We start from the raw sequence: 24,391 nt of genomic DNA on the forward strand, positions 1-24,391 counted from the left end.
AGAGTTCAAAGGTTTTGAAGCGGTAGAAAATTTCTGCTGTAAGTTCATCTACGGGGATTGTAGAGTCTAGGGACAAAGGTTTTGTACTAGATTTAAAACTTCTCTTTTCTATAGTGGATTGCTTTTCGGGAAGGTTTCCCCCTGGTTTTTTACTGTAAAACTAGTTTGTTTCATTGGTTTTCCTAGGTTATCATATCTTGTCTTATTTATTTTTCCGCTGCATGATTTTGACATGATATTGATGTTTATTTATTTTTACAAGTTTTATTCATAATAAATCTAATTAACAACTTAGGTTTAAAACTTGTTAATTCTATCAATCGGGGTCTAAATTTCCCAACAAATTCAAATATGTATAATGTAGGTTTTCTTTGGCTAAGTCCATAATGTACGTACTTGCTACTTATAGCATCATATGTAAAGTCAAATTCAAATCACAACAACTCTTGTCCAAAATAGCGATGTATGCTTAAACAGCATAATTGGACTAACATAATATTGTAGCTGAACCTTATTGCTTATGGATATATTAGTCTATCTTTTTCAGGAAACCCCACCATGGTTCAAATTCTCTCCACGTTTGTTAACAAATGTGGAGAGAATTTGAACCATGGTGGGGTTTAGCTGCGTTTTTTTAAGCGGCGTTTACAAAAATGCGGCTATAGAGTGGCTTTGAGCCGCATCTGGAAAAAATGCAGCCCAAAGATCAGCTTTATAGCTGTGTTTTTTGATGTTTGAGCTGCGTTTTTGTTGTTTGGACTTAGGTCGCGTTTTTTAAAACGCGGCTATAAACTCTCACTCAAACAGTGAGTTTCCATAATTTCATTCTGTAAAATTTTAATTTTTGTTAAAAATTTTATTTATTTATTTATATATTTTTGTGGTTTAAAAATCAGTCACCCAAATAAGAACCCTAATCCGAATTGAAGAAACTGTTTGTGAAAATTGCCAATGCATATGAGGTAATTTTGGATCTTGGATGATTTGTTGATTACTGTTTGAATTTGTAATTTGGATTGTAAATGCTGAAACTTGTTTTTTTATTCATTGTTGTAGATTTTGAAGGACGAGGATACGCAAGCCCAATACGATTATGCAATTGAACATCTTGAGGAGGTAATACATCAAAAAAAAAAAAAAAAAAATGGAAATTTACTTAATTTTGTAATGCTGAAATAGACCATAATTTTGTTAGCATTTGGTATACAATAAAAGTGGTATCCATGGCGAGGTTGTGTTAGTGAAAGCGATGTTGCATTAATCACAACTTGTCTCCTTAGGAAGTTGTGAAATTCGCCTTAGGAATGAATTGGGTGCTAGGTTGTTTTGTGAATCGGGATGCAGAATTGCATGCTTGGTTCTTATGAATAATAACTTTGGAAGATCAGTAGAATTAGGTGCATTGGTGCAGATCGCATTCTCTTAGTAAGCAACTTAGCGATAGAATTGCATGTCTTGGTAGGCATTGTCATTGTATACTTGGGAACAAGTGTGTGCTAGGTAGGGGCGGAACTAGAATTTCATGAATGGGGGGCCAAAATAATAACAAATATAAAATTGAACCAATTTAATAGTGTCATACAAAAAATGTGAAGAGTTTGGAGGGTTAACCATATTTCTTTTGAAAAGTTTATGTAAATTTAGGAGTAAAAAGCTAATATTTGAGAAGTTTGGGGGGGGGGGGGGGGGTACCGTACATCTTTTGAAAATTATAGGAAAATTTAGTGGTAATTTTCTAGTATTGGAACCTAATGAAGTGGTTTTGCTCCTGGTGCTACATCATTTTGTGAATTGGATTGTGAACGGAGCATGAGAAATGCATGCTTGGTTTTTATGAATAATAAAGCCTAAGAAATGGATTGAATTATTCCTGCAACATTGGGGATAGGTTGTATGTTGATTATCTTCATAGTGGTTGATTTACTTAGTCATACATGTAGTCCGTAGCTTAGCGTGGTCATACTCTATCCATGGAGGTCAACGATACTTTAGGTTATTGATAGTTTTTAGACCCCTTAAACAATTGATTAAACCTAGGTAATTAGCCAAGTTGTTACTTAGTCCAATTAAACAAGTCTAGGTTATCACAATATAAAAGATCAAATCATGCAAAGCAGCGGAAAATAAATAACACAAGATATGATCACCCAGGAAACCAAACCGGTAAAAACCTGGAGAGGATTTGACCTAGCTATCCTCAAGGTAAACTTGAATCCACTATCTTGAAAGAATCGAAGTTCATACAATAAGACTTACAAGCCCCCACGCTCGACTTCTTATTGCTACCAACCAGTAGAACTTATTGATACGACCACGTGTAAACTCTGAATCCACGGACTCCTTCTTTCTTGGATTCACCACCAGTTACAAGCACACCCGCTTGTGTTTTCTTTAAGCTTCAATGGCATCAACTGAGTTGATCATCAAGGTGTAGATAAATCTTCTCCTTGAAAACCCTAAGTTTGTGTAAAGGAAAATTCCTCTAGATCTCACAAGAGATTTACACAAATCGCAAATATAAGCAATACTAAAACGTGGTTAGGGTTTTCCTTTTATACTTAGGACAAATAAGAAACCCTAAAAACGTTTTAAAACACTTAGGGCTAAGTTGGACGAATCTGCAGAAAAACATTCTGCCTGAGTTTCGATCGATCGAGCCAGACCGAAAGGCACAATCCTTTCCTGCTTTAACTCGATTCCAACTTTACATAGACGCACAACTTTGAGCTAGATTTAAACACTTCTAAACACATTGTTTTGATCATGGTTTGCCAACAATACAAATTAGAGTTCTAAATACATAAAATCCTAAGTCTTTAGAACCTAACAGTTATAATCTTATAAATTGCTGCCAGAGGATCCTTAAAAATTGCTGAAGTGTAAGGGAGTTGGCATACTTAATTTAGCGTTAGAACTTCTCCCTAATTAACATGTCTCTCTTTCTCTGTGAGTTAATTGAATATCTGTGTGATGCAATGGTCGTCTTAAAATTAGTCAAGGAACTGACACAATGTGTTGTCTGTTGTTTTACAATTTTGTGTAGACTTTTGTAGTAAGTCACTTTGGTTTGTCAAAGACTATTTCTGGTAATCAAATATGTCCACTGTATAAGCATCTCTCTTCCTCTCAACCTGTAGTGTGCATGAACAGTTCAAGTTTCCCACAATTAGAATATTAGAATTATTGAAGTTTACATATTTATGTAAAAAACTATAACTTGTCATACCAAAGTGATACAACTTGTCAAATTCTAAACAAATTTCAATTATTTAATTAATAAAATTAATAACTAATAATCAAGTCACTATTGTGGAATTAATAATTTGGCTGTATATATTATTTCTAATTTTAATGATATTGATGTTGTCCTTAAGTTCTGAAGATGACTCAGCTGTATATGTGGCATCAAATTAGCAAGTACATGTATTAATCTCTCAACAATGGTGATCTAAATTACCTACTTTTTGACTTGAGGAATTCTGCTTTCTTTATTTCTAAAACTATTGCATATTTTCTATTTTTAACATATGACTGGAACCTTTCGCATTGCATCATGGCGTGGAATTCAAGTTGCTGTTAAAACTCTTGGGGAGGAAGTCTTTAGTGATGATGATAAAGTATGGGTTGGCTTATACAAGTGGATTTTATTTCTCCTTTGTTCTTTCTTTTACTATTAATTCCAATTTAGATAGAAGAGTCAAACTTCACAAATATATTTTATAATGATTGGATATTCAATATCTTTAATCTTTATGGCATCTCAGGGAGGCATTTAGGGATGAGCTAGCACTACTTCAAAAAATACGCCATCCAAATGTTGTCTAATTTTTGGGTGTTGTAACCCAAAGCAGTCCAATGATGATTGTCACGGAATATTTACCCAAGGTTATTACTCCTTTTATATCTACCATAACAAGGAAAAGTTTAGCTTCTGAATTATTGGAATATTCTGATTATTTGTTCCTAAATCCTTATTATTTTATCATTTTGTGAATTTGCTTTGTCTTTTCTTTGGCTATATATTGGTGTCATCATCTATTAGCATGTTGCTTTTTTGGTGATGCTGAACTGGTAGTGTAGCAAATAGAAATAACAAGGAAAATAGGGAACTGATCATGAGACCCAAGGCTTCATCACCTAGCGGTGGTTGGAATTGCCACCAAATTATAGATAAACTCTGATGCAAAAAGCACTGCCTCACGATTATAGATAATTTCTCCATCATTTTCAAATTTATGTCTTCCTTTAATTTCAGTGCAGATGCCAAGTGTGTTGCTCATGGCAGCATTGCCCAATTTTCCTATAGTATGTGTCAATTCTCCGTGCTCCTTCTCCCTTAATGAATTAGAATTTTTTTTTCTAGGATTTATTGAATCAAAATCTAACTTAAGAAAACTTTTGGTTTCTCTGCATTTCTCTAATTTTCCTTTCACACATTTCTCAAAAAACTGAAAGTTTTATGGTGCAAGTCAAGTTGATTAAGTTCAAAGCAGGTAAGTGTGTGTACTTGTGTGTTGGACACCTGTGGTCAAGGTAATAATTCATGAACTGAAATATGCTACTTAATTTGACCCTAGAAAAAAATTAACTTTGTTGTAGTGTTAATTCTTCTTTATATATTCAGTTTTTATTTTCAGAGTTTTTTTTTTTTTTTTTAATGGGTTGTTGGATTTGTGCTTGTGGACTTTCGTATGTGTTCATTATTTGAGCTTGCACACAGACTGTGATGTTTGTGTTTTGGGTGATATGTTGTGTTTTTCTTAGTTTGGGCTTTAGGGGTATGTTTTGTGGATTTGTATGTTTGTTGCATAATAAAGTGTACTTAAAGGATTTGTATGATTCAAAGGCTTTCCCCTTCACAGTATGTGTGATCTGCTAAAAATTTAGGCAATAAGTTTGTCTCTTTTGTTTTATTCATTTGGTAGTCTCTATATTTAGTTTGTTCTAGCATTTAGTAAGTAGTTTATTAATCTTATGGATTTTGTATGTTCATCAGTTCATGTGACAATAGAGCAAATACAAAATTTTTGTATATATGATCCTCTTTGTGATGTAAGACTAGGCATTTATGGGTTATGTAGATTTTGTATGTTTGTGGGATAGAAATAGTAGATTTGAAGATTTGAGATATGGTTTTTGATCATTCTAATTTTATGTCTCCTTGTGTTCATAAATTTAGGTTGTGGTCAGGGGCGTAGCCATGAATTTTTACATGGGGGGCCAATTCGAACCATGAAGGTTGAAATCGACGACGATGAGTATCATCGTTGTATGGATAGTCTATATTTTTAGGTTGATATGGACCTTCTTTGAGATAAGCTCGTTGGATTTCATCTTGTTTGTTGATAGGGAATTCACATATTTGTTTACGTGATCCTGGATCACGATCTATCTCTTCAGATTGAATTCTTGAACATTTGGAGGGGTCAAGGTGTTCATTAGGCATCAAAGTATCAACATTTATTTCTACCGCCACAGGTGTCCTAATTTTTGAATTGCTAACATCTTTTTTCTTAAAGAATGCATCAATTGTTTTTCATTTGCTCATAATTCTTTTAGCTTTAAGAATATGACTCAAAAATTAACCTAAAAAGAAGTTTAAAAAATAAAATTTTAATTAGAAATTTTTACTTAGTTATATGGATGTTATTCATACTCAAGAAAAAACAAAATTTCCACTATAATTTAAACATACAACCCATTTTTAATACGACTTTAATTAATAATAACCCCTCAAACAAAAACAAAAATTAAACACACAAGTATTGGTACACAAAACCAAACAACTTAACAACACTCACGGCCACATCCACAGCCACATGATATCTAATTAATCAAAAATAGGTAATAAATCAAAACAATTTTACCTTAGAAACTTTGTCTTCACAAAATGCAAAGATGAGTCACCCGTGTGGCAATGCCTACTGCCTGACTACCTCCAACTTTAGATCTTCCCTTCAAAACCCATCACAAATAATCTCCCCATGCCTTCAATCATGTATTTCTCTAAAAATCTATGAAAATATAAAGAGCATGTGAATATTTAGGTGTAGATAGTTGAGAAAAAAAAAAAAAAAAAAGACACTAAAAAGAGATTAATGTCTAATGCTTAAGAAAGAGAAGAAAACTCACCAGTCACCAAGTTCCAAAACTAAAGCTGATGAAAAAAGAAAAAATTGGTCAAGAAATTTTATTTTATTTTTATTTTATTTTTTATTTTATTTTTTATTTTTTATTTTTTTTTCGAACTGTGAGTACAGAGGACTGGAGTTTTGGGGGCTGGTAGGTGGGCAACGGTACCAGTGCAAATGAAAGTGTATCAAAGAAGACAAAACAAAAGAATAAGAAGTAAAGAAAGGGATTCCGTGGGTCAATGGGTGTATTTTTTGAGATGAAGAGAAAGTGAAGTTTTGTTTTTAGTGTTTGGACTTGAACGGGCCAGGTTATTTTATTTGGAGTACATAAGGTGATAAGGCCTAAAACTAAAGCTAGACTTGGGAGAATATTTGAGCTGGGCTTGGGAGAATAGTTGAGAATTGGGCATGGGGGGGTGACTGTCCAATATTGGGGGGGCTTAATTTTTTTTTCTACCTACTCTGGAAAAATTTTTTTTTCTTTTTTTTTTTTTGCAGGGGTCGGGGGCCCCCCAAGACACTATGTGGCTCCACCCCTGGTTGTGGTTCTTATAATTTTTTCCTATGCATTTGTCATAAGAAACAATTTGAGATTTTCTTATGCTTATGGTATGTATTCTTCTTCTTGAACTTTTGTTTTAATTATTTGTTATCATTTTTTTTTCCATATATTTCTTTAAATTTAGCTTATAGGGCTTGAGAACTTTGCATTTTACCTTTTTTTTTTTTTTTTTTTTTTTTTTTTTTTTTTTATGAATTAAAAAAATGGGGTTCACAGTGCTCCCGCACCACTAAAACTTTCGCATTGCATTGTGGTGCAGGACCATTTGGGCACTCAGGGTGTTATAACTTTTGAAGTTGGAACTAGTGGGGTGGGTTGTTGCCGTGATAGTGTCTAGTGGTTGCGAGATCGGCATGGGTTTGGTAGTTGCTGATTCAGCGTGATTTTGGTTGTGAGATCGGTGTTGGGTTTTGGTGGCTGTGTCTAGTGGTTCTCTTTATACTATAATCTTTAAGGCATTTTTGTTATGGGATTTGTTAAAGATTTGTTTTTTTAAGCTTTGAAAGTTGTATTTGATTAGATTTGTTTAGAATTTATTATTTGGTGGTTCTGCTTTGATTTTTACTTTATTGGATTGCTTGAGTTGGCTGGGATTTATGTGGATAGATAATGGTAGTCAGTTTGTGTTCTGAAATGTACTGAGAAAATTGAATTGGTATTCATTTTTGTGTCTTGAATGTTTAGATGGGGTAGTTTGGTAGTGGATGCCAATTATGTCATGTCAATTAAATTGAAAGATGGAATAAAATTTTCATATTTTGGTTGAAGATATTGCTTCTAAGAGATCAAAATGTTATTACGTGGTTTTCATTGTTGCTTCCAAAACATTGGCATGAAAATGAACATAAATAAATAATTTTTTTTCTGCTTTGCAGAAAAGTTACTTTTGTGCTCAAGATTTGCTGTTAGTAGTTATATCTTAATCCCATTGTAGCCGAATAAGTAATAACAATGATGATGCATGTTAAGAGAATACATACTTACCAAAAGGTTCATTATTTGTTGTTCTTTTCCTCCATTACTCATGTGCTTCTTAAAATAGTTAACTAGATATTTTCCTATATTTTTTAGTAGGCAATTCGCCATGAAGCTTTCACATACATGGAGGGTCAGAAAGAATTTGTGCAGATTGACCACAATGATTTGTTTCTTTGTCTTCTTGTCAACATTGGATTTGGTGTTAGTATGATCAAGGTACCTTTGTCTTTTTCGTTTTTGTTTTTTCCCTTGCAGTTTAGTAACTGATAACTGCTAAGCTAAACAATGGTAATAACTTTCTAATTAATCTATGCTTTTGATTCGAGTTGTGGTAGGTTGATGGGGATGGGAAATTTCAACGGGTTTAGTGGGACAAATGTTGGTGGTGGTACTTATTGGGGCTTGGGAAGGCTGTTAACAAAGTGCAAGAGGTCATTGTGATTTCTATTCAATTTTGTAGTGTTTTTATGTCTCCATTTGTGTCTAAATTTTTTGATGAAGTTCTTGCATTACTTAATTCCATTTTCAGTTTTGATGAATTGCTAGAGCTGAGTCAAAGGGGAGATAATAGGACCATAGACATGCTTGTTGGAGATATTTATGGTGGCATGGATTACTCTAAGGTATATGTTAATCTTAATTTCCATTCCTTCTATACTGGGATATATAATCTGTACATGCCATAGAAAATCCTTAGGTTCTTTGAATTGATCCAGATATTTATTTATAGATTATAATAGCCAGAGTTTTTTTTTTTTTTTTTTAATAATCCATTACTAAGTATTTTCCAACCTTAAATCTTTATAGATTGGTCTCTCTGCATCAACTATTGCTTCTTGGTCCTTTTAATAGAGACATTTAAGGCGATAATCCTAAGTGGGACCTTTATATTTAAATATCAATTAAAAACATTTATTTAATACTAACGAAATAACCAATCTTAATTTGATGAATTAGAAATTTGATGAATTAATACTAACCAAACTAAGGGTTCGTTTGGATTGAGGGGGGAGGGAGGGGGAGTGAAGGAGAGTAAAGCAGAGTTGACTAAAAATAGGCTAGACTAACTCTACTATACTCCCTCTCAATTCAAATGGACCATAAAGTTAATTTCATTTTTTTTTTAAAGAAAATTTTAATTTCATATAGAGATAGTGATTCTTTGATGTGTAGCCATATGAAAGATTATGTAAGTAATGTTGACAATTATATCATGTAGAATGTTGTCTGATTATCTTTTTTTATTTTTTATTTATTTTGAATTTGTGTTTGTTTCTAGTTCGATTGGTTTTAGTATCTGTGTGTGTGTTTTACTCGAACCTTTGAGTTGTAGTGTAATGAATTTGCAGAAATACTATTGTGTGTGTAAATTGAACCCCCTAAATTGTAGAGTAATGGATTTGCAAAAATAGTACTAGGTGTTGACTCTTTGTGTGTGGTCGTGCATTTGTTAATTGAACCCTTATGAATCGTAGAGTAATGGGTTTGCAAAATTAATATTGGGTGCGTCTGCGTGCATGTGTGTGTGTTTATTGAACCCTATGAATTGTAGACTAATGGGTTTGCAGAATTCATTTGGCTCAATGTTTGTACTTTGTATGCATATGTGTTAATTATTCTGTTTGAGTTGTAGAGTAATGGGTTTGCAGACATAATATTGTCTATTTGTATGTGTGTGTTCTAATTGAACCCTTTGAATTGTAGAGTAATCAGTTTGCAGAATCGATATTGGGTGGTTGTACTCTGAGTCTATGTACATGTGTGTGTTAGTGTGTATGCATGTTAATTGAACCCTCTGAATTCTAGACTAATTGGTTTGTAGAATTAATATTGGGAGTCTTTTATGCTGAAATTATTGGCTTTGTTGAAGTGTAGACTAGTGGGTGTGAAAAATTGACGTGATTCATTGATTTTGTTGTAGCAAAAGGTCCTCCAGTGCAGAGGAAGCCTTTGAAACATAGGGATTATGAAGTGGACCTTGAATCTCAGTTGGGAAAAACTCAGGTGTGTTGCTTTGTCCTTGTTTCTTTTCTAGAATTGTTTCTCTTCTTGAATGTGTGCTTATGCCATTTTGCTTGTAAGTTGTACTCTTTGGTTGACTAGTTCTTTTATGAGCAGCTCAATTTGTGGGATGTTTATGACATTGAAATGCATTGCCACATTTTTAGGAGTACAATCAATTTTAATAAGTAATACTTAGAAGTGAGTTATAAAAGTTTTCCTAGTGTGTGTGTAGTCAAGTGACATGGTTAATCTGTTAAGTGCTGGCAATTGTTTTGTTGGTTGCAATTCGTTGCATTTGTTGAGTGTTGGCTTTTGTTTTGGGCAAGAATTACAGATTTAGTAAGAAAAAAAAAACACCTATAGCCGTGTTTTAAAATTGCAGCAATTGGTTGCATCTGTTGAGTGTTCGCTTTTGTTTTGGGCAAGAATTACAGATTTAAAAAGAAAAAAACACTTATAGCCGTGTTTTAAAAACGCAGCTATAAGTTCGGGTTTTAATCGCATTTTAAACACAACCCAAAGCGGGTCTATAGTCACGTTTTTTACAAAACGCAGCTATAAGTCTCAACCTATAGGGGTGGAAAGTTGCAGCTATAGGGGCACCTGTAGCCGCATTTAAAAAAAACGTGGCTATAGACCCAATAGGGGCGCTATTGTTGCACAGTAAAAGCCACGTTTGTAAACACAGCTATAGCTTATAGCTGCGTTTTTAGGGTCTATAGCTGCGTTTTTGAAACGCGGCTAAAGCCCGCGTTTTTTGTAGTCATTAATTTGTAGATATGAGATCAAGAAAGCAATGTTTATTGAACAAAATTAAGTATGCAAATGTTAATTATTTGACCCGGAAAATAAAGAAATATAGCATTACGTAAATTGAATAGACTGTCCTCGTCAATTTGCACCTATAAGAATTAAGAATATGAGGGTCATGGTAAATAATGTGTACTAAAATTTTCAAGCAATCCTTAGAAATTGGAATAAATGTATAAAAATGGGCGAGAGGCATCTATTTTTTACTATAACTTTTTGTTAATATAAGGAAGAAATTATATAGGTTTCCCCACACGCCTTATGAAAGTATATGCTTAGACAAAGCTTTGGACTAGTTCACCCAAAAAATTAAATAAAATAACTGCATGTTTGGTCAACCAAGATTGATTTAGCTAGAGAGCTCCAAGTCACTCTTTTATTAATGTGTGAGGGGGTAAGTGTTTGAACTTTGAAGTACTGTTTACTAGTGTAACAGAATAAATTCTGAAAGCTTGAATTGATAGAAAATGTTGAACATAAAATCAATTTCAAAAATATTAACTAAAAGTAACGAAACAAATAAAAATTTAATTATTATACAAAATATAATATAACTTAAACTCAATTGTGATGCGAAATGTGAAAGCGTCAAGAAGCAGAACACGTCTACTTATATAAAATAAGAAACAAAACACGTTTACTTCTAAAATTACCTCGAATATACGAGGGTCCTCCTTGAATCCATGAGAAGAAAGAGTTCTGAAATCTACCAGAGAAATAATAAACAAAAGTATGAATTTTTATTAATTCCAATATACTAAAAAAGGTTTATAAGATTGAAAGACAAGAAAATATATTCTAAAATATAGCCTAATTAACACATATCCATAATAGGAACTAAATTTGACTTAAAAAATATTAAAAGCACCTAAAAATAAGGAAATAAATGCCCTAAACCTAAAATAACGAAAATTACACAAAAATATCAAAATTAATAAATTACAAAAATTAAATAATAGATACAGTCCTACAGCAAATTCAAATTGGGAATTAAAAAGTTTCCATCTTTAACAAGTATACATGCAACACCACATTCATACTTGTAATCTATGTGTAGATACCACATACATACTTTCATCTTGAGAAAATACTCTCTTATACTCATTATACATCCATAACTTTATACAAAATTCATAATTAAAGCACTGATTACATATTTTAGAAGTGTGGACATGAAAAAGTGCCTGTGAGAAATAAAAGCCCCTTTCATCTTATATATTGCAAATTAACAAGTGTATATAACACTAATTCCACAGTTTGAACCATTTTTCTTTTAGACTTCTACCAATTAAATTATAAGGCTCTTGACTCAATAAGTCATACTTTAAACTGCCTTTACAGGGAAGAGGCTTTTTGTTGATCTGGTATAGTTTATTTGTATCTAAAAATTTTATAAAAAAACTGTACATTTATAAGCAAATATATAAAATAATAAAGATTTTATTTATTTATTTATTTTTTAAAAACCCTTGCCAACACAAGCTTTTTGGAGTACTAGTGTTTGGACGTACAGTATGCTGATCTTGAAAGCTTGGATTAGGAATGAAGCTAAACCTTTCGAAAAGTAAAGCAATAGCATCCAACTCTATTCAATTTCACGTACAAGCAAGGCTCTCTATCTTGCTCTCTATATATACCAAAAACTTAGTTGCTATACTTGCAAGCTAGCTCCATAACACAACACACTTAAACTTAATATCCAATATATAATATTATCCCACACCAAAAACTTCAATTCCCAAATGGGTTCCTCAAAGTTCAAGCAAACCACTCAGTCGTTGTCGTCGTCTTCTCAGACAACAATCAAAGACAAAACATTATCAGGGCTAGGAAACCTCATTAGGCTCCTCCCAACTGGTACAGTTTTCTTGTACCAATTCCTCAGCCCTGTCCTATCCAACAATGGCCACTGTGCTACAACCATCTACAAGTACCTAACCGCTATTCTCGTCGCTGTGTGCGGCTTTTCTTGCTTCTTTTCTTCATTCACTGATAGTTACGTTGGAGATGATAAGAAAACTCATTATGGGATTGCAACATCGAAGGGTCTTTGGCCCTCGGCGGACTCTAAGAACGTGGACTTGTCGGCTTACAAGCTTCGGATTGGGGACTTTGTCCATGCCTTTTTTGCACTGATTGTGTTTGGGGTTCTTGTGCTTTTGGATCAGAAAACTGTGAATTGCTTCTATCCCATGTCTGATTCCACTGAGGAGACTTTGCTCAAGGTGCTTCCTCCTATTGTTGGTGCAATTTCTAGTGTGGTTTTCATGGTGTACCCAAGCAACCGCCATGGAATTGGTTACCCTTCAAGTACTGATACTTCACAGACCTCCAAGTCTACCTCCTCGTCCTCGACCTAAAGTCTAAGAAGTTAGCTTTGGATGAGAGTGTGTCGTTGCATTATATGTTTGTTTATTTATGTTTCCTTGTTTTAAAGGTTTGAAATATGTTTGATGACCCTTTTAGTCAATTGCTGTAACTTGTATTGTAATAATTTGTTCTTTTGAACAATGTCTGTTCTGGTTGAATAACATGAATTCATGAAAGGGTTTGAGTCTCAAAAAGCAGGGTTGGGTATTTCCATTTATGTCCAGTGCAATTGAGTCTTTCGTACATACAATCAATGATTGATTGAGAAAGAAAAGGGTTCGACACACACTCGTATGTGCTTCTCAAGAGAAGAAAGAGTAGTGGATGCTTGCCCATCCTTTTGAACATGTGTCAAGTCTCTATGATACATGAATAAGTTTAATCCTTTATTTTATTTATTTATTTTTTTATGATAGCATGAATGAACTGGGATTGGTTTGCATGAAAAATTCTATGGTAACTTAACTTTTTTTTTTTTTTTACATAGAAATTAGACAGGTTAATGAATGTTATGAAGCAGGTTTAAAGTGTTTTTGTGTTGAATAAAAAACTTACATTTGAATTAATGTTTTAATTTGATAATAATAAAAAGTAATCATTATAGAGTAAATTTTACAAAGTTTAAATCTATAGTGTGTGTATATATAATGTAATTAATCACTATAATAAATCTTGTATACATGTCAAATGCCTTGTAGCTGAATTAGCACATCTTCATATACAAAGTACTTGGAGGTTTAGGGGGGAAAGGATTCGAGTTACAGAGTTAGCAGCATATTGTAATTATTTCTTAAAAAAAAAAAAAAAATCTTGTATACATAAATGACTTGGCATGTAAATTTGTTTTGGGCTGCAACGGTTAATTTCCTTATAACCTACAGAAAATTTTGGTTATGAATTGACCTATATATGACATCATTGACATGTAAGGATTTGAAGTAAAAGTTCCTATTTATACAATTCAATGTTATTGTGCCGCATTAAATTCTTTGATTAAAAGTCTATTATTTTAATTCGTTTGCTTTGCGTTTACGTTCCAAAAGTGAGAAAACGTAATTACCTTGGGAGACTTAACTCAACTTGTAATAATCACTTTCTCTAAAAAAAACCTTGTAATAATCAACCAGCCTAGCTTGCCTAATTCCGAAGATGCCGCTAAAGAGATTTATCTCATTAGTCTTTAGCAATTGCAAACAAAATATTAAGTGTGCGTTTGGATAGTGCTTTTGCGCGTCTGTGTTTTTTTTTTTTTTTTTTTTAAGTGCGTTTTAGCGCTGAAACACACTTCCAGTGGGTCCCGTGCACTGTTCACGGGACCCACAAACCTCTTTTTTCAGCAATTTTTTCATTAAAAATTGATCCCACGATACTATTCATATATTTAAAAATTATCTTGCTATAGTGTTTTCAGTTTTCAGCAAAATAAGCGTTATCCAAACGAACTCTAATTCTACCCAGAATTCTAATATATATAAATATATATATATATATATATATATAAAACCGAAACTTCTGAAGTTCTCACAATTTTTCACGTCAGCACAATATTAAAAAAAAACATAAATGAAAAAAAAAATAAATAAGCAAAGAAAAACCTTTTCTAAAACCTGATAAAAACCTAAATATAAAAAAACATAAGTGCAAAAAAAAGCTCTGCCGTTCCTCTCTCTTCTCTATTTCTCTACCTTCTCCTTCCCCAAAACCCAACATTGAAAAGCAATCCTACCAAGAAGCCATCCCCACACTGTCAGGCCTGAGATAGAAAGAAGGCACCACCAACCATATGGTTTCACAGTCGGAGAGTTTTTTTGGAAGCGAAGGTGACAATGGGACCGCAACAGAGCTTGAAGAGAAAATCAAATCAGACACCGCCACTGCTGGTAAATAATTTTCTGTACCATTAACATATTAGGAATTCATGACCCTATATTATATTTTGATTAGGAATCCATAACCCTATATTGTATTATAAATAATATTTTTTAGGGATTATTTGTTACAATGAAACTCGGCTAAAAATTTGTATTTTTCATTCCTCTCTTCTGAAATTTTTTTGCTCGCTTTGCAATTTCTGAATTTTTATTACTCTCTCTATAATTCTTCAGTTTTTTTGAATTTAATTTTGTGAATTTTTATCTGGGTTCATGTGGCTACCGCTTAAAAACTTGATTTTAGTGTATAGTTTGGGGATTTAAATTCGAAATTCATAAGGAATTTTAATTTCTAATTCTTTGAGATTGTGTATTTGAAATTCTTTTATGATTCATATGTTAGATATTGGGATTGGTATGGGTTTGAATTTTTTATGATTCATATGTTAGATATTGGGATTGGTATTGATGGTGGGATAGGTTTATATTGTAGAAAATAACATTTAGATTGTTTTGGTAATAGTTGATTGTATTGTACAAATTTTTTTTTTTGGCTGCACTATTGTAACAAGGTCTAATTTAGGATTTAGGGAACATTCAAAATTCATCAATTGCTCTTATTGGAGTGGTCTATATTGCACATGTGGTTTGTCACTCTTAAAGAGCATGATGTGCTGTGACGTGCTAAAGAGTACTTCTCTTTATATTGGACACTAAATTTGCAGCCATAACTTTTAATTTTTGCTTAAAAGGTGATCCACAATATTTTACCTATGAATAAGCTCAATCTTTACTGTAGGAAAATAATTCCATCATTCTCAAGTGAAATATGTGGGGATAATGCAGAATCAGTGACACATGAAATATGGGAGTGCTCAGAAGCGCCAAAAGTCTAGAGACCAACCATGATGTTTCCATAGGTATTGTGTTATTAGCAAAATGGGCATGTCATGGAGGTGGAGTTCATGCTGAATATAGCATGGCTATTATGGTACAATCAGAACCAAAGGTGGGTGAGTGAAGCTAGGCAGCAATGAATTTGGTGCAAACAGCTTCTAATCTTGATATGGAAATTTATGGAAACATAGAAAACTAATCAGACAAGAGTGGTTGTTGAAGAGTGTAGATAGAGACCTCCTGTAGGTATCAAGTATGTATTACAAGCTAATCAAGATCTAACATTTTAGATGGTTTTTTAGGATCATCAAGATCTATTATTGCTTAAATTTTATAAATTTTTTCTGCTATTAGATAATGCAATGGGTCTGAATGATTGATAGGATGCTTTTAAACCCATATATAATGGCTGCATGATAATGATTTTAGTTATTAGAGTTCTGAAATTACTAGAAGTTAATTTGTAATATCGACATGTTTAATGTTGACGATGCTCTTTTATTTGTCAGAATTGAATTGATATTACTATTTCATGAATAATACTACATTCTTACATGAAAGCATCTATTAGTGGAGAAGGTTTTGAATTGACTACTTAATTCAACTGAATGTACGTTGTATATTATGTTTGATAACATTCGTCAAGAAAATATGAGGATTATCTGTTATCCATCCTCTCAATAAATATGTAATCCTTAAAAATGAGTGATTTTTGTTATGATAAGTAGAAAAGTTGGAAGCACTACTCTAATTTGGATACATTTTCATTTGCCTCAATTTTTTATTTTGTTGTTGGAAATGAATTTCTTATAAGTAGACATGCATATATTTAATTACTAATTTGATTGTGTTTTGGTTAAATCTATAGTACCTGAACATGTTTCACAAGGATGCAAAGTTATTGACATTACATATGATTTACAATTGATCTCTACTATAATGACTTAAAAATAACTGGGGACAGTTTTATAATCTTTAATAAGAAAGTCGAAAACCTTAGCCTCTGTCATAGCATGAGCAAACCTACCTTTCAGATTGGTGAACATTAGACACACACCTTTCAGTTGCTCGCACATTCCAGAATTCCATATCCTAAAGGACCCAATTCTTCAGATTTCATATTCAAATTTCACGTGATTGTGAAAGAAACATCTTTAGAGGGACTTCATGACTACTCTATACTTGCTTTAAACCAATGTAATATTTTTTTTTCCTTTTCTTTCAATTTGTGGTTTTTTTTCTTTATTTTAAATAGTCTCAATTATTAATTAATTTATTATTTACGAGTTTGCTATGAGAAGGTTTTGGTGTTCTATTTTGGGGAGTCAGCATTAATAGCATTGTGGTAGTCCTACACTCTTCAGTGTTTGTTATTTTTAGTTATTGTTCATACCATGTGTTCAGTGAAATTTCTTTTAGAAACATATAGGAATTTAGCATGCTGTTGTGACTAATGCCTATTAGAAATTTTTGATAAAATCACGTTTCTATGCACCAATTCTTTTGGCTTTTCTTCATTGATAAAGTGGGCTACATCTTCCATTACATCTATGTCTTGCTATTTTCCCAAGAACATATATTTGCTAAATGAGCTTCTATTTGTTTCAAAGGGAAATTAGTTATTTTCAACAAAAACAATTGTTTAACAACTTGCTCTGTTGAGTTAAATTGTTGTAATTGGCTGCATATACTTTCATTCATAAAAGATGCTTAATTCAAGGGCTTTTCACCCCTGAGGGGCTAAGCAATTTAGTTAGCACCCTGTTACTATGATTGACAAAAGAACCATAGTGACTAACCATCTTTAATCTTGCTGTCTGCAGCATCACAAATTCACAATGTTAATATTTCATGAAGGTTATTAAAATGGATATTAGCTGGTGTCATCTCATCATATACATATAATAAATGCAAAAAAAGCTGCATTTGTTGGGTTTTCTTTGGTTTTCAATGCAATTGAGCAATTGTAGTAGGTAGTTATGGATAAAGAGGTTGAACATGACCTAGGTGCTCTAGGAGGGTGCCTATTTTTTTTTTTCTTTCTGTATTCCTAAAAGGATTTAAATTCTAGACATCTAAAGTTTTTGATAGCGTGATTTGTTTCCAATCTAAATTCCAGACCAAAAGGATTCTAATTTTGTTGGCAAAGTTCTGCCTCCTTTGCCTTCCTTTTTGAAAAAAAAATTTGTTGAGAACAATAACTCCTATGAAGGTAAAGCTCCAGTTGTCACTACAAAAAAAATGCCTATTAGCGACCAAAAATTTATGACGGACCCAAAAAGCCCTCTCAAAAAATCTTATTTGTGATGGCAAAATAAAGTCATCGCAAATACTTGATAAAATGTGAAATATTTGTGACCAACAAAAAAAGCTCTTGCAATTATGTGTTATAACCATCACAAATGCTAATATTATTGGTGAAACATAAAGTGATAGGAAATTTGTATTCAAAATTATGCCTATTAAAATTCATAATATCTTGTTTTTTCATCTCTGGTTTTCAATTAGGCCACCAACTTATAGATGGTTTGCTCAAATACTTTTCACAATCTGGACACAACTTGACTTTGAACTTCATAATTCTAATTTATCCATCATTTTCTATCTGTGTAATTAACTGCTACAAGAACTACATGATCACTTCTTTGGAAAGTTGCATGAACTAGACTGCAGAGAAAATGTAATTTACATATCCACAACACATAGCAATTAGTGAATGCCAATCACTCAGTACTGGGAAATAATATAAACAAAAAAAAAATCAGTTTTAAAATCAATGCAAGGCAATTAAGTGGTGAGAATTGGAGGCAGTAATTTAGACTTGGATCCAAGAACTTTAGCCTTTGTGTCTGGGGAGAATTCTGTCTCAGGTAGCACTTTAACCTCTCCTTTTTTAGTGATATGAATGGGATAACTGAGCAAATGACCTGGCAAATCATGGTTCAAGCTCAGACAGAATAAAAATAGATAATATAATCATATATTAAACTCAATGGGGTTAATGAGAGCACTCTATACTAGGGTAATAACCTTAGAGAATTAAGAAAGAGAGCAAGAGAGATAACTGCCCGTACCTTGTCTGTGACTAAATTTCTATTTCAATAAGCATCCTTAGTATTATGCACATGGATAACTAATCTAGATGAAGCCAAATACGGTGATGGAGTTGAGCCTGTAAGCCTTTGAAATCACTCGATTATCATATTCTCAACACCATTCCTTCTCCAATCTATATCATCATCCTCATTTTCTTCTTGCAGCACATTTGCATTACAATGTAAATTGTCTTCTTCTTGGTATGGCTCTTCTTCATCTGATGGCATTTCATAAAGGTTTCGTGGTTTGGTTTCAATCACAACATTCCATGTGGGATCTTTTATTCCATTAACATAGTAAACTTGAGTTGCTTGACTTGCTAATACAAATGGCTCTACGGTTTTCAACTTTCGTGATGTATTAACAATAGTGGTTCCGTGCCGATCTCTCTTATAACCAATTCCTTCCCGAGATACATCATACCAATCACATTTAAACAACACAACTTTGTTCCCTTCAGTATATTGAAGTTCAACAATGTCTGTTAGTTGTCCATAATAAGGCACATTGCAACTTTGATCCTCCCCTCTCACCATAACTCCATTATTTTGTGTTCTTTTACTTTCATCACATTGATTTGTATGAAATCTAAACCCGTTAACATTGTAACCACGATAAAAAACAACCCTTTTCTCAGGACCCCGAGCTAATGAAAGCATATGACTATCAACTTGCGTTGTATTATATAAGTCGGTGATCTACAATAAAAGCTAAATAAGGTTAAACTCAAGTTGTAGTAATTAAAATATAAACAAACATACATTTTCAAAATAAACTACTATCTTACTCTTTTTTCAAACCACGCAATAAATTCTTGTTTATGCACCCTGTCAATGTCAAGAACACCTCCATTTGTAAGGATGTTCTTATGTTCTCTGCACACAGTTAAATATTCTAATCAGTTTTAATATCATATCATGAGAATATCAAAAAAGTAATTTTTGTGAAGATCATCTTACTCAACAAATCGGTCAGCGTCGACACAATTTTGAAGAACATAAAATGTTGCTGCATTGTGAAGATCATCATTCAACTCACACCTTATTGCTTTCCCTAAATGTCGTCCAGGTGTTGAGAATATGGACAATTGAGAGGTATTTGCACATGCGGAAGTACCTCCATCATAATTTCGCTCTACCCGATTAAATTTGGTTTCTATTCCATGTAAATAGCGAGAACAAAATGTTAGACATTCATCTGCTAAATACTTTTCTGCAATAGACCCTTCTGCGTGTGCCTTATTACGAACATAATTCTTAAGCTTGCGCAAATACCTATATTTGAAGGCATAATATGAAATTTTATCAAAAATAAAATACTAGTGTGCAATTGTAATTTAGATTATAATGAAATTTTGTAAACTTTACCTCTCAACTGGATACATCCATCTGTATTGCACTGGACCTGCAACTTTAGCTTCCCAAGATAGGTGAATGGCCAAGTGATCCATCTGTTTCTCTGATCTTACTTTTTTGTTAGTGTTGTTGGTTTCATACTTTCATTTGTTATGGAAATCCAAAGTTAAAATCAGGTAAACCCAAAGATTTATAATATGAAACCCTAACCCCTTCCTTCTTGGTTTCATTATAGGCAGACACGGAGGAGAGGAGAAATAGTCCATCCACTGCTGCCTCTTCACCGCCGCTCGATCACTACCGCCTCTTTTCTGCTGCCTCTTGAAGATTAGCCAACTTAGATCGGTTTTAGATTTGTTGTTCTAATTAAATATGTCTTTTTCCATGTTCTTGATCTGTTGTTGTTGTTCTAATTATTATTATTTTTTTTAAATTTTAGATTGTGTTACCATTACACTTGGGAGAGAGAAATGAACTCGGTTGAGAAGGGAAAGAGTGAAGAAAAAGGAAAGGAGCTGATTTTTGGGGTCTGCTCTCCCAAAAATGACTTTGTACTTAATTGTTTGTACTGGAGATGCTCTTATTATTTTTTTTCTCAATATCTAATTTATGGTTTATATTTTATTTTTAATGGGTTTTGTATATGGTTATAGGATTTTTGAATAAACTTTCAGATGTTTCCTAAAATATTTCCTACTGAGTTTTATTTATTTTTTATTTTTCTCTTCCCATAATTTTTTCACTCTTTGCCGCTATTTCCCATAATTTTTTCACTCTTTTGCCGCTACTTTCTGCTAAAATTTCCCGCACAAAACCTGCTATATATTTCTTGTTTTTTCTACACCTCTAGTTCATCATAGAGAGGCTCGAGAACGAAACCAAGTACAAGGGTACTAGGTATTGATTTATCCCCTCTAGTTTTATTCTTTGTGCCTCTAATCTATATATCTCCCTCTCTATTCCTAATTTCATATTTCTGTTTTCTATTAGCAGATTTGCTCAATCTATTACAGCTTTTGGTGATCCATCAATCAAAGGTATACATCTAGATTAATGTTTTACTATCTATATAAATAAGACCTACTTTAACTTTGAATAAACTAATGTTACAAGGATGACTAGCTTTACAGCATTAATCTTAAGAATTAATGTGATAGAATAGTTCGTTTGGTTTAGTTTATAGGTATATAATTTTTTGAATCTTGTGATATCTTTTTGTATTGTAATATAATGAATTTCTTTCTGTTTCAATTTATTAATGTGATAGGATGATAAGCATGTATTTAGTTTTGAAAAAATTGAGTTATATTTTTTTTTTTCACAATAATGTCATTGAAGTAAAAGCTTTGTGGGTTAGGTAGAGTTGTGTTTCATGTGTAATTTCACATTAATATTCATAATTGCTAGTGTTCTTTATTTTTTGTGACCGCATTAACAAATTTATATTCTACTTTCATTGTGTTGTTTACAAGTGTTAGTTTTTCTAATAGTAGGTAGGCATGGCAAGGAAAGGTAAGAGGAAAGGTAAAGGCATTAGTGAGTCTCAAGACTCTCAACTACAAGAAACTCAGTCAACTAGGCCTTCCTTTGATCATAATGAAGTTTCTGAGCAGGAGCTCTCACAAACTCTACGTCCATCATCTGAGCCTCAAACTGATGAAGGAGCACATCAGGCCTCCAATTCCCTTTTAATAGGTAGTATTACATTATATACCTTTTTTTTTATCGCATTTACTTAAACAATTGACATAATTCTAGATAATTATGTCAATAAGTATATGTTCTTTATCAAATTTTTATTATTATTTGTTTTATCAATAGGTACTAATGTTGGATCAAAAAAGAGGGTTCGAGGAAAGGCTAAAGGCATCAATGCTGGAGATGGTGAAATAGAGGTTGAGATTTATGATGGCAAGTGAGTGACTTATTGCTATGTTGGTTTATTGAAATTAATTATGGTATTATAGTTATATGATATTGTTAACATGTTTGATTTCTATTTTCAGAATTATTACACCAAAAGCCACTCGAGAGATTACCATTCTTTTTCACCAAAAATTTAAAGGAGCTTGGACAACTTTTACAGAATACCCAAATTCTGAGCTAGAGACTTTATATGCTTGATACAGAGCTCAACGCTTTAAGCATAAGCAGCCTGATGAGGAAGTCAAGAAGGCATTTATAGAATCAGTGAAACACCGCTATTCTGATTGGATGTTTCGCATTAGAAATCCTATTTTTCAGAAGTACGAAGCAAAAGAAGATCGTTACAAGAATGGTCCGTCCTTCATTCCTACACCTTTTTGGAAAGAGATGGTGGATAAATGGATGATGGGAGATTGGGGGGTGAGTATAAATGAAATACAAGGCATAAATTCTATCACTCTCTTTCTAACCATTATTTGTTAATATTTTCATAGAAACTAATGTTTTATTGTATGAATTATGCATGTAGGAGAAAAGTTTGAAAAATAAGGGTAACAGAAATAAGTCTAAAATTTTCTCCACTACAGGTTCTGTACCAATGGCCAAGTACAGATATGAAATGGTATATTATACTATCATCAAATAGTTTTACATTTTATTGTGTATTTACATAGTTTAATAACTTTACCAATGTTTTTTTTATTCTTTTAAATATTGCAGTATCTTGAGACGGGCTCTGAGCCTAGCCCCATTGATTGCTTTAAGAAATTTCACACAAAGAAGGATGGCAAAGAATGGGCAACTGATCATGCTAAGACATTATATGTATGCAACTTATACCAAAGTTTTAATTTTGTTATCAACTTTAGTTTTTTTGTTGTTTTGATTATCCACGTGGTTTTTATTTATGTGTAGGAAAAAATGGATGCCATAAAGGCCAAAGCTGTTTCTGAAGGGACTAAGACAAATGATTATCAGATCTTTCGTGAAGTGGTTGGTGAACCAAGTCATGGTCGTGTTCTTGGCATGGGAATAGGTATTAAGGCTAAGGATGTGTACGGCTCAACTTCATCTGGTAAAGGATGTAGCAAACGTTGCAGAGAGGATTTTACAAAAGAAAAAGAAGATTCGGAGGCTCGTCTTAGAGAGGAAATGGATTCCAAACTTGCAAAAGTTGTGGCGAAGCTTGAGGAGAAGTTTGCTCAAAAGTTGCAGTCGATGGGCATACTACAACAATCTGACATAGATCCAGCTACCACGGTACAATTTCAAACTTATGCTTTTGCCTCTTTGATCTTCTACAACTTTCTATTGGTTTGATGTGGTTTACCGCTTGCATCTATTATAATATTTTATTATTTTATATTTAGTTTTGATAAATGATAATAGGACTATTATGACACTATCTATTGTTTTGAGTTTTGACAACTGTGTATAGGTTTTGTATCTAATTTTGTATATCATGTGTTTTGTGGTTTACATTTTTCATAATTGTTATATTATTTTAATTTATATTTAATTTTGATAGTAGTTTAAGTAATCAAATTAAGTTATTGTTAATTTCAAAAAAAAAAAAAAAAGTTACTTTGAGCGGTTTGGGATACTAGAATTCATTTCAATTGTTTCATTTTAACTCATGTTTAATTTTTTTTTATTTATTTTTTAGGATGGTACTAGCGGAGATGAAGAGGACAACTCAAACAATAACATAGAGGTTGAAAACAACTTGGAGAGTGACTCAGAGGAAGACTAATATAGATCTTGTCATAGAATAGTTGTTTTAAGTTCAAAACAAAGTTGAATTTCAGGATTTCTTTGTATTTTTTATATTTTAAAGTTTGAAATAAATTTTTATCTTTCATTGGATCAATTTATTGTAACATGGTAGTTAAACAAAAATGATATAAAATAAATTAAACAAAAATGATATAAAATAAATTAAAAATAAATAATAAAATATTTCAAAAATTATATAAAATATTACTATCGATGACGTAAAAATTTGGTCATAAATAATTTTATAGTGATGACAAAGTCTCTCGCAATAAATAAAATAGTGACATCCCTAACCTATCGCTAAAAATAAGTTGCGAGGGGTTAAAAGTCCTCACAAATAAATTTTAGCGATAATATTGTGAGGGTATAAATGTCCTCACAAATAGTTAGTAACGACAACGGCTTTTTCTCACTAAAAGCTTTTTCTCGCTAAAATTAAGTTGCGAGGGTATAACTATCCTTACAAATATTTATTAATGACGACTGCTTTTCCTCGCTAAAAATAAGTTACAAGGGATTAAAAATCCTCACAAATAAATTTTAGTGATGCCATTATTGCGAGGGTATAAATGTTCTCACAAGTAGTTATTAACGACGACTACATTCCCTCGT

At 32.5% G+C, this 24,391-nt stretch overlaps 3 protein-coding genes across 12 annotated transcripts; 2 read left to right on the forward strand and 1 right to left on the reverse strand.

Moving 5' to 3' along the window:
• Positions 1–12,017: 12,017 nt before the first annotated feature.
• On the forward strand, positions 12,018–13,052 carry LOC126689223 (protein DMP2-like). The gene has a single exon (XM_050384341.1). The coding sequence runs from the start codon at positions 12,231–12,233 to the stop codon at positions 12,846–12,848; it is 618 nt and encodes a 205-aa protein (XP_050240298.1). The 5' UTR covers positions 12,018–12,230; the 3' UTR covers positions 12,849–13,052.
• A 5,227-nt stretch (positions 13,053–18,279) lies between these two features.
• On the reverse strand, positions 18,280–20,158 carry LOC126689220 (uncharacterized). The gene is made up of 5 exons (XM_050384328.1): positions 20,090–20,158; positions 19,682–19,996; positions 19,510–19,597; positions 18,701–19,420; positions 18,280–18,553 (listed from the first exon to the last, which is right to left on the reverse strand). Exons 1-4 carry the CDS (start codon positions 20,104–20,106, stop codon positions 18,815–18,817), a joined length of 1,026 nt encoding a protein of 341 aa, XP_050240285.1. The 5' UTR covers positions 20,107–20,158; the 3' UTR covers positions 18,280–18,553; positions 18,701–18,814.
• A 68-nt stretch (positions 20,159–20,226) lies between these two features.
• Positions 20,227–23,873, forward strand: LOC126689221 (uncharacterized). Of its 10 annotated transcripts, none has more exons than XM_050384337.1 (10): positions 20,232–20,974; positions 21,068–21,114; positions 21,568–21,589; positions 21,691–21,772; positions 21,899–21,992; positions 22,084–22,423; positions 22,533–22,625; positions 22,724–22,828; positions 22,919–23,263; positions 23,670–23,873. In XM_050384337.1, exons 6-10 carry the CDS (start codon positions 22,292–22,294, stop codon positions 23,754–23,756), a joined length of 762 nt encoding a protein of 253 aa, XP_050240294.1. In that variant the 5' UTR covers positions 20,232–20,974; positions 21,068–21,114; positions 21,568–21,589; positions 21,691–21,772; positions 21,899–21,992; positions 22,084–22,291; the 3' UTR covers positions 23,757–23,873. The 10 variants fall into 10 exon arrangements, with proteins under 10 accessions (XP_050240295.1, XP_050240294.1, XP_050240293.1 ...); XM_050384336.1 differs by having other exon boundaries at positions 21,071–21,114; XM_050384332.1 differs by having other exon boundaries at positions 20,232–20,422; positions 20,517–20,974; positions 21,071–21,114; positions 21,568–21,772.
• The last annotated feature ends 518 nt before the right edge of the window (positions 23,874–24,391 follow it).

Source organism: Quercus robur, chromosome 6, assembly GCF_932294415.1.
Source record: "Quercus robur chromosome 6, dhQueRobu3.1, whole genome shotgun sequence".
Taxonomy (NCBI): Eukaryota; Viridiplantae; Streptophyta; class Magnoliopsida; order Fagales; family Fagaceae; genus Quercus; species Quercus robur.

Excerpts from the sequence above, each read along its gene's own strand:
- LOC126689223 (XM_050384341.1), top strand. The coding sequence starts at position 12,231 with ATGGGTTCCTCAAAGTTCAAGCAAACCACTCAGTCGTTGTCGTCGTCT.
- LOC126689220 (XM_050384328.1), bottom strand. Across the intron at positions 19,598-19,681 it reads GACGCTGACCGATTTGTTGA|AGAACATAAGAACATCCTTA; the intron begins GTAAGATGATCT and ends AACTGTGTGCAG. Across the intron at positions 19,421-19,509 it reads TTGCGTGGTTTGAAAAAAGA|ATCACCGACTTATATAATAC; the intron begins GTAAGATAGTAG and ends CTTTTATTGTAG.
- LOC126689221 (XM_050384330.1), top strand. The coding sequence starts at position 22,292 with ATGTTTCGCATTAGAAATCCTATTTTTCAGAAGTACGAAGCAAAAGAA. Across the intron at positions 22,424-22,532 it reads GGATGATGGGAGATTGGGGG|GAGAAAAGTTTGAAAAATAA; the intron begins GTGAGTATAAAT and ends TTATGCATGTAG. Across the intron at positions 22,829-22,918 it reads ATCATGCTAAGACATTATAT|GAAAAAATGGATGCCATAAA; the intron begins GTATGCAACTTA and ends ATTTATGTGTAG.